General features: G+C 46.3%; 2 protein-coding genes across 3 annotated transcripts; one reads left to right on the top strand and one right to left on the bottom strand.

The window, feature by feature from the left end:
- Positions 1-965: 965 nt before the first annotated feature.
- Positions 966-7,152, top strand: hmbsa (hydroxymethylbilane synthase a). 2 transcript variants are annotated; one of them, XM_028983849.1, is made up of 14 exons: positions 966-1,180; positions 2,451-2,504; positions 3,291-3,363; positions 3,463-3,512; positions 3,675-3,730; positions 3,862-3,939; positions 4,058-4,135; positions 4,223-4,298; positions 4,381-4,494; positions 4,601-4,639; positions 5,821-5,940; positions 6,026-6,079; positions 6,163-6,249; positions 6,342-7,152. In XM_028983849.1, exons 1-14 carry the CDS (start codon positions 1,154-1,156, stop codon positions 6,510-6,512), a joined length of 1,077 nt encoding a protein of 358 aa, XP_028839682.1. In that variant the 5' UTR covers positions 966-1,153; the 3' UTR covers positions 6,513-7,152. The 2 variants fall into 2 exon arrangements, with proteins under 2 accessions (XP_028839682.1, XP_028839681.1); XM_028983848.1 differs by lacking the exon at positions 966-1,180 and adding an exon at positions 1,860-2,366.
- Positions 7,153-7,603: 451 nt separating this feature from the next.
- On the bottom strand, positions 7,604-8,214 carry h2ax (H2A.X variant histone). Its single transcript, XM_028983850.1, has one exon. The coding sequence runs from the start codon at positions 8,149-8,151 to the stop codon at positions 7,723-7,725; it is 429 nt and encodes a 142-aa protein (XP_028839683.1). The 5' UTR covers positions 8,152-8,214; the 3' UTR covers positions 7,604-7,722.
- Between the last annotated feature and the right edge of the window lie 1,162 nt (positions 8,215-9,376).

The following is a 9,376-nucleotide window of genomic DNA, read 5'->3' on the forward strand; positions in this document are numbered from 1 at the left end:
TGTAAATGATAAAATATCGATTTGCCTGAACCGATTGCAGAATTTCAAAGAATGCTATGCTGCCTTCCATCTGTATAGTTTTGCTTGTAGTGGATCATTCATTAGTTTGCAGCCTCTTGTAGCACATATCTACACATCAGCAGTAAATTAGTGCCGCTATTCACTTTTTAATCATTGTCCGTTGTGTGTTTTACACTTTCCTGAGCTGTTTCAGAGATAATGTTGTGAATATGAATTTAATTCGTTTCACCAGTGGCCTACATTTTTGCACAGTAGGTCAGATAATTTACATTTACAGCATTTAGCAGATGCCCTTATCCAGAGCAACTTACAATCAGTAGTTACAGGGACACCATGGTAGTAAGTGGGATTTGAACCTGGGTCTTCTGGTTCTACTACCATCTTCTACTACCATCCTAAATAATTACCCAGACTAGGAAGGGCATCCCGACCAGTTGATCCTCTGTGAAAGAGAAGTGAACTGGCAGCCTTCCGCTTACGGGGCCACTTCCTCAGCCGCCAGGCCACCGCTGGCCCAAACGTTAGTGGTGACCCTAACAGCATTAATTACTTTCAACAAATACAGATTTTCATGAGCTGCCGTTCACAATCTACATAAAGCAAAAAATATTTCATCTTACGTGTAAAGAATACATCTCTCTATCTCTAAATATCCCACATACACTCAAACCAGTCTACTGTACAATGCACAGCCACTTACAAGCATCTCATTGTTCATTGTACAGAAAGTTTAACAGTATTTTTATGGTTTGTACAGGCATTTTAGTTTTATTTTTAAAACACCTTTCTTTTGTTAGTTCATGTGTAATGTACAATATATCATATATATACGATCTCACTATGGATTGGTCTGTGTGAATCACTATTTCTATACACGGCGATCTATGAACATGGTCTATAGATCAGCCGTGTAGTACGTAATGCGCGTGAACGTCCCCTGAAGGTCGCGCGCTCCCACCGGATGTGACGTGTTTCGATCGCGGACACAGTGCAATGGTGGCCGGAGTGGGCAGGTAGGTGGGTCGGAGTTAGTCTCTTTTTGCCAGCGAAATCGGACCTGTCGGCAGGCGAGTCTGCATGATCCCGCGAAGTCCCGCTGCTACAGGACGGCAGGTTTCACGCGGGAGCGGAGATGTCCGAGGAAGCTTCTAACTTGGAAGTAAGTGTCCCAAGTCCAGCTTGCCGGTACAGGCGGGGCCAGTTTGTACTGCACGGTGATTGGTGGGCGGAGCCTTCAGTCACGCTTTAGTCTCCGTTGATTGGCTGAGACGTTGTCGCGCACGTAGCAGCTAGTCGCCGTGACATATGTTTCAAGGGTTTGATACGTAAACATCGATTATTAAGTTATGTCTTCTCATAACCAGTCTGCACACAGAACAAAGACTAATTACAGGGCCGTCGTTCATAACGCCCTTTCCGGAAGAATTACAATTCACACACAACCTTCCTAATCTAATGTTTTTTAGTGGGCCGCTGAAAATGGGGTGACTCCAGTTGTTGTGTCCATATGACACAACACTTTGACTTTCAAATGTCAAACTGAAAGGCTGCTTGCATGCAAACCTTTTTCAGGGGATTTTTCAGAAACCCTCTATTTGTAGAATAATATTTGCCGTATGATGGTAACATGTGACATGGTACGACCGCAGGAAAACACCATTTTTGTAGTAGCCTAGTGGGCAACACACTCGCCTATGAACCAGAAGACCCAGTTACTACCATCGTGTGTCCCTGAGCAGGACACTTAACCCTGAGTGTCTCCAGGGGGGGACAGTCCCTGTAACTACTGATTGTGAGTCGCTCTGGATAAGGGCGTCTGATAAATGTTGTAAATGAATGAAATGAAAAATGAAAACATTATAGTGTAGAAATTGGGAACGGGTGAAACTCCATATGATCGTTTCATGGATAATTTTTTTTTGTAATTAAACTTGGCAGTGTGGACAAGAATCTATTACAACATAATTATCCTCATTAAGGACAATCTTAGTTCTCTTATAGTCTTCTTCGGTTGTGCTCTAATCGATAGGTCATTAATAAGCGGTTTTAACAGCTCTTCTATTTCTCTATTAGCGTTCAACATTTGGTTGATGGCCGGTAAGCACAATCATCAGCGCGGCACCGGATACGATGAGCTGTCCTCGTCATATCAGCGGTGGCCAGAAGCCTGGGTGGAGGGGGGTCTTGCTCGTCCTTTTCTGTGGGTGAAGTCCAGCCTGCAGCCAGTGTGTAGCGCGGATCAGGCAGGGCTCGCATCTCTCTGTTAGACGGCTGGGCGGGCTTTTCTTTTTCCTTTAAGCAATTCAACGCGAATCATGGAAGACGGCCCGTACAAGTACATCAGAGTGAGTGTGGACTGGCATTATGCAAGTCCACATGCGTGTTATGTTGTACAATGGTGTGTAATTATTGTGCTTATTTCTTTCTAGGATGGAAATGGGAAGGTTAGTCGAGTTATTCGGATTGGGACCAGAAAAAGCCAGGTATGAAAAAAGTTCATGCTTTATTCTTCAAGCGCATTCGCTCCTGTATTATACGTATTTTCCAGGATGTCATGAACTGGGCACCTAAGTTTATCTTGAAAATCTTGAATCGAATTCAAAATGTAATTTATATGTATAGTTTTATATAACTATTATATTATAAGATAAATCTTTATTGTCATTGTCACTGTTTAGGGATCAACGAAGTGCAGTCGACTCAGTGAGGCATATAGTTATAGACAGGAATAGATGAAACTCATGGGACATGGCTTTTAACTTTTGGACATCCACTTGAATGCATGAGTGTCTATGAAATTTTAGATAATGTCACATGAAGCCATTCTTTGTAAGTGTATGATTGTGTACTGGCATTTCGCTCTGCGTCGCGACACGTTTGAATGGGCCAGGGGTGAAATGAATGAACAGGGCGGGACAGTACATGTGCTTATCTGATGAGACCAGGTCCCTCCTGTCCTTGTGCAGATAGCGGGGATTGGCTCCTATCACTTCAGCAGTGGGCAAATGACGATGGCATTTATCCAGGGTGCTGTAAAGATGAGGTTTTTAAACGGAACTTTAGTGCGCTTGAGGGTTATTTCACCGCCCCCACTGACTTGCATGCAGTGCGGAGAAGCCGGAGCGAACCGTGTCTCTACAAAGGTGTCACTGTTGCTTAAATGTGCCCATTCATCAGCCAGCTATAGTGGCTACGCCGGTTACATCATGGCCGGCGCTCGGTGGCTGGGGACTCATTCTGTTGTTCGCTTGTCTGTGTGAATGTGGCAGCTGGCTCGGATACAGACCGACAGCGTGGCCGCGAGACTCGGGGAGCTGTACCCAGACGTCCATGTGGAGATAGGTGAGAAGTGTGGAGGGATGTTCTCGCTGTGTTTCTTTTCCCCTCCGATTCTGTTATTTTTTTTTTTATTGAGACATCGTTTCATCGTTTATTTTCTAGTTGCCATGTCGACGATTGGTGACAAAATCTTGGATACGGCGTTATCAAAGGTAATGCAAAATTGAGAACAAGCTAACTGGACTCCATTGGGCTGGTGTACAGAAGGCATGATGAATTCCAGTTCATTAGAATGAGCTGGCCTAGATCTGTATATGCTTAGTGGTTTTCTATATTTTATTTAAAAAGTATAATAATTCTCAACTTTTTCTCAGATTGGAGAGAAGAGTCTTTTCACCAAAGAACTGGAGAATGCTCTGGAGAGAAATGAGTATGTGGCACTCTCATTCCTTTCCAAACAATTTCAGGATGCAGATTATAACTACAACATTACATAGGTTCCACTATTCAATATGGAACTTTTTTTTTTTTTTTTTGACATGTTACCTGGTTTGACCGCAGGGTGGATATTGTAGTTCATTCCCTCAAAGACCTGCCCACCACTCTGCCGCCGGGCTTCACTATCGGAGCCGTGCTGCAGTGAGTTCCCTGGCCGCGTGGTTATACTTTACTAGCCAGCTGCCTGTGGCTCGGTTGAGAATTATGATTATGACATCATTTATTGAGAATTCTTTCTTTTTTTACATTTTTTTTAAAGACGTGAGAACCCTCACGATGCGGTGGTCCTTCATCCAAAGAAAGCCGGACTCACTCTGGACACGTTGCCTGACAAGAGGTATCACGTGGCATAGAAAACCAGGGACAATATTCATTCACGGTACAAAACTAATGTCTCAACGCTCACACGTACTTTGTTCTGCAGCGTTATCGGCACAAGTTCCCTCCGCCGCGCCGCTCAGCTGAAGAGGAGGTTCCCTCATCTGCAGTTCGAGAATATTGTATCCACACCATGGCTTCGGTCCCCATGCGACATGCCTGTAGAGGTGCGCGTCGGCTTCTCTTCCTTAACCCTGCTTTCAGAGAGGCAACCTGAACACTCGCCTGAAGAAGCTGGATGAGAAGGACTGTTATGCCGCCATCATCCTAGCCGCTGCCGGCCTGAAGCGCATGGGCTGGGAGAATCGGATCAGTCAGGTGCGCCATAATAAGACGTCAGGTGACATGCAGGCGCGTGTGTGTAATCTGGCAACGCGCTTCTGCTGAGGCCGCTCATCTGTACGTTCTGCCTGCCTTTTCACAGATCCTGAATCCTGAAGACTGTATGTACGCTGTCGGTCAGGTGAGCAGGGCACTTTGCAATTTTGGGAATTTTTTGTTTCTGTTAAAGGAAATTATTTGAATATTGAATATGGGTGACTTGATTAGGGTGGTAGTAGCCTAGTGGGTAACACACTCGCCTGTGAACCAGGAGACCCGGGTTCAAATCCCACTTACTACCATTGTGTCCCTGAGCAAGAGTGTCTCCAGGGGGGGACTGTCCCTGTAACTACTGATTGTAAGTCGCTCTGGATAAGGACGTCTGATAAATGCTGTAAATGTAAATGAAGTAAACCAAAGACGCTGTAACCCTTTCAGAGCGCATTTCAGAACGAACGGCGGCGGTTTTGTAGCCAAGACTGACTTGTCTATTCCCTTCATACAGTTTTTAACCCTTGTTGTGTTGTTGGGGTTACCACAAGGAATGATGCAAGATGTGAAATTCCTTGAAATTTCTTGTTCATACAACACCTCTAGGCCCACAAGAACATGAGCACCACGCATGGGCTGACGTAAAGGTGGAAGTGTTAGGAGTGGCGCTGAAGCCGTTTCCAAGGTCATAGGAAGCACCTGCACGGCGCGCCGTTTAACCGCTGCATCCTGATTCTGAGCAGAAGTTTATAGTTACAATTGTAATTGTGAAGCAGCCAGAACGCTCACTGACATTCTCCCGTGCAAACGTCCCCCCAGCTGCTACTGTCTTAAGACCATGTGCAATATCAAACTGGCAAACTGGATTCTTACCAACCATAACCTCCTTATATACTATATATAATATATTTTATTACATTTATAATGCCCTTGTATATGCACTCTGGATTCTTACCAACCATAGTCCTACCTCCTTGTATACTATATATAATATATTTTATTACATTTATAATGCCCTTGGAAATACACCCACCCCCCGATGTCTCCTGAACCCCTTTATTGTGTTTCTTGTACTTGCACCTTGGTGGACAATTTCGTTGTCCAGGCAACTGTACATTGACGATAAAAGGTCTCGAGCCTTGAATTAGTATGAAACAGTAAAATATTCAAACTGAATGGTAATGTTCTAGTAGCAGTGAAGAGATACACGTGTTTGGGGGGTGGTGTGTGTAGCCACCGTTGGGTGACTGTCCCTGTCACTACCGATCGTAGGTCGCTCTGGATAAGGGCGTAAAAATGCTGGTCAATGCGGTGAATGTAAATGTCTCGCAGGGCGCCCTGGCGGTAGAGGTCCGTGCCCGAGACAAGGACATCCTGGAGATGGTGTCCATACTGCACCACAGAGACACCGTGCTGCGCTGCGTCGCGGAGAGGGCCTTCCTCCGACACCTGGCAAGTTCAGACCGGCGGCCTATTGGTGCCATGTCGGAATATGATTAACCCCCCCCCCCTCCCGTGTCTCTCTCCTGCATCCCAGGAAGGGGGCTGCAGCGTGCCTGTTGCTGTCCACACCCAAGTGAAGGACTCCCTGGTAATTTTACTAGTTTTTTTTTGTTTTTTAGGACAGTTTTCTTGCTTGTGATGGTGCTGTCTCACGTCTCTTGTCCGTTTCAGCTGTATTTAACCGGAGCGGTTTACAGTCTGGACGGCTCGGATTGCTTGAAGGAGACCATGCAGATCAGTGTGGCTCCAGACAACCAGGTCAAAATCCCAATGTGACTTTGCTCTGCGTCTCGTTCGGCACAACATGTGCGTGCGAGTGACATGTTGCTGTTCAATTTTTGCCGTTTTAGATCCAGGAGTTTGCAGACGAGTGCACCCACGTCGGCGTCACCGCATGCAACGTCCCCGAGTCCGCCCTGGCCGCGGCCGAGAAGCTGGGGGTGGACCTCGCGTCTCTCCTGCTCAGCAAAGGAGCCAAAGACATCCTGACCACGGCCCGGCAGCTCAACGACGCCTGCTAACTGCCACCCGTTCCTCGCAGTCCGGTGGCCACGCGTTCGTGAATCCGGAAAAAACGACACGTTTATCTGTACGTTCATATTTCAGGAGCAACAAGGCGCCACCACGGTTCGCGTTGCTGCCAGTATTTGCCACACTACTCTAGACGAATGTGTATGTCAGTACATGAGTAATAATACTGACGTGACCTCCCAGTTTTTCATTTAATTTCCAAGATGACTGCTGTAATCAAGTTGCCACTGAGTTCAGAATGCTGGGCTGCTTTCAACGTTTCAAAGTGTTTGATGCCTGTATAAAAGTGTCTGTGTCGGAATAGAAAAGCTCAGTTTCAGTATCAGTTTTAATTTTCTGTTTCTTATATTTATGACTTTTTTTTGTTTTAATGCTTACAACTCGAGGCATTATTTTAAGGTTTGGGGAAACAATCTAACACGACCTCGGTTTTAGGGTTGAATCAGCAGCCTTGTACACGACACGTGCCTTACATCAGATCAGCATTTAAACTGACGCAGATGATGGTTAATGTTGAGCCTCTAATCAGCCATTGGGCTCAAAACTGAGCCCATTGTTATTGTTTTAAGTGAGTTGCCAGCACAGTATCAGTAGACGATGCTCTTTTTAAATAAAGTTCTTTGCATCAGATGTAAAGCATTGCGTTATTATTGATTGGTGGTTAAAACGATGTTGCCATGCAACGACTTTCTGCTCTCAAATGCCTTGGAAAAGGAAGTAGCTTCAGTAAAGACCTATAGGGGGAAATGCGCTTAAATTACACGGACCTGGCAACCAGGTGTCGGGCGCTTTTCCGCAGCCAGAGATCTGATCTACAGGGTCTACCACCACCACGCAGCAAACTGGGGCAAACCCGTCCGTACCCGCAGAGACTAAAGCACCGGAAAGTGCCGAGTCACGGGGCTCCACACGGACACCCCATCCCCCCAAATTCCTGTCGAGTAAGTGCATCTGACCGCCGCGCTCAATGCGGGATCTTCGTACATGAGCACGTTTATAGGGTCTGTAGAACACGCCATCGGGGTGCAAATATTCAGTCATTGGTCCCTCCGTAGAAAGAGAGGTACAAAAACAAAATATATATATAAAACATTTCATTTATTGAATAAAAGAGTTTTTAAAAGGAAGGAAGCAGCTTTTTAAGGCGATCTGGGCGGCCCTTAAAAGGGCCTTTGAGTTTTCAGAGCTCGGCCGAGGTGGTCAGTATTCTTGGGACTGGGACGAGCCCTTCTTCCCCGCCTTGCCCGAGCTGGGGGCGGCCTGGCCGGTCTTCTTGGGCAGCAGCACGGCCTGGATGTTGGGCAGGACGCCGCCCTGGGCGATGGTCACGCCGCCGAGCAGCTTGTTGAGCTCCTCGTCGTTGCGGACGGCCAGCTGCAGGTGGCGCGGGATGATGCGGGTCTTCTTGTTGTCCCGGGCGGCGTTGCCGGCCAACTCGAGGATCTCGGCGGTCAGGTACTCGAGCACCGCGGCCAAGTAGACCGGGGCGCCGGCGCCGACGCGCTCGGCGTAGTTGCCTTTGCGGAGCAGACGGTGGACGCGGCCGACGGGGAACTGGAGTCCGGCGCGGGAGCTACGGGTCTTGGCCTTGGCGCGGGCCTTTCCTCCGGTTTTGCCTCTTCCAGACATGACGAAGCCTTCTGCGACGGATGTTCTAGACTTGCCCGCGTTGGTGCAGTGAATTTATCGAGGGGTTGAAGCCACGCCCCACGTTTCTATTGGTCGGGGCAAGAGAGAGGTGGCGTTCATTGGCCTTGGCGTTGCCTATCGGAGTCGCCCCGAGGAAGAAGAAGCGCGACCGTCATTGGTAGATTCACTGGTCTACGAAACGATTGGCCGAGCGCGGTGTCAATCTTTTTAAGCGGTAAAAAAAATAACCAATGAAGAGAATTCCCTCGATTTTTTGAAGTCAGCCTAATTTTGGCGGATAAAAAGACTAAAGAGTAACTCAGAAAGTACGCTTGTGAGTTATGAAATTTGTTCATAGGCCTTTGAATAGTGCTGGTCTTTTGTAGTAGTACATTTTTACATTTACATTTAGGGCATTTATCAGACACCCTTATCCAGAGCGTCTTACAATCAGTAGTTACAGGGACAGTCCCCCCCCTGGAGACACTCAGGGTTAAGTGTCCTGCTCAGGGACACAATGGTAGTAAGTGGGATTTGAACCTGGGTCTTCTGGTTCATAGGCGAGTGTGCCCTTTACTAATACTTTACTACTAGTACAACAGCAGATGACATCAATAGAGTACACAAACACAGACATACAGTCAGCATTTAATGATTTTTTTTTTTTTACAATGTTGAATTTTGGGGGAAAAATTGATCACAATAATATAACTTTTCAAACAGTTATCCCTTTTCACAAGTTTGGCTTTCCTGACTAACATTCAGAGTATGGGGGGTGTCTAAAGGGGGTTTGGTGAGATAAAGGGGGTTTCTAGTGAGTAGAGAGCAGACAGAGATCCCCCACCCCCTCCAGGCAGATCCAGATGGGGAAGGAAATACGTCTTCATTCCAGCTACCATTTGCACAAAGTTGCAATATTGCAATAAAACAACGCCGATATCCAATGCAACAGAATTCTCAAAGCAACTTTACCAATCCATGTATTTCTGTTCATCCATTTAAAGTAATATGAATTTAAGACCATTCTGTTTCTCTGGTGAACCAGACATCTAAAAAGCATCTAAAATAGCTGAAATATTTACAAGTGTAAATGTGTATTTAAGAGGGAGCACATCACATGCACCAGTGATGGGGGAAATGTAGACTAATCGAATTGCAAAAAATCTGAAACAAATATGACACTCTGTTCAGTCTGATTAATGAATATGATCCGGACTTACAGTAC

The sequence above is a fragment of the Denticeps clupeoides genome, chromosome 6 (genome assembly GCF_900700375.1).
Source record: "Denticeps clupeoides chromosome 6, fDenClu1.1, whole genome shotgun sequence".
Taxonomy (NCBI): domain Eukaryota; kingdom Metazoa; phylum Chordata; class Actinopteri; order Clupeiformes; family Denticipitidae; genus Denticeps; species Denticeps clupeoides.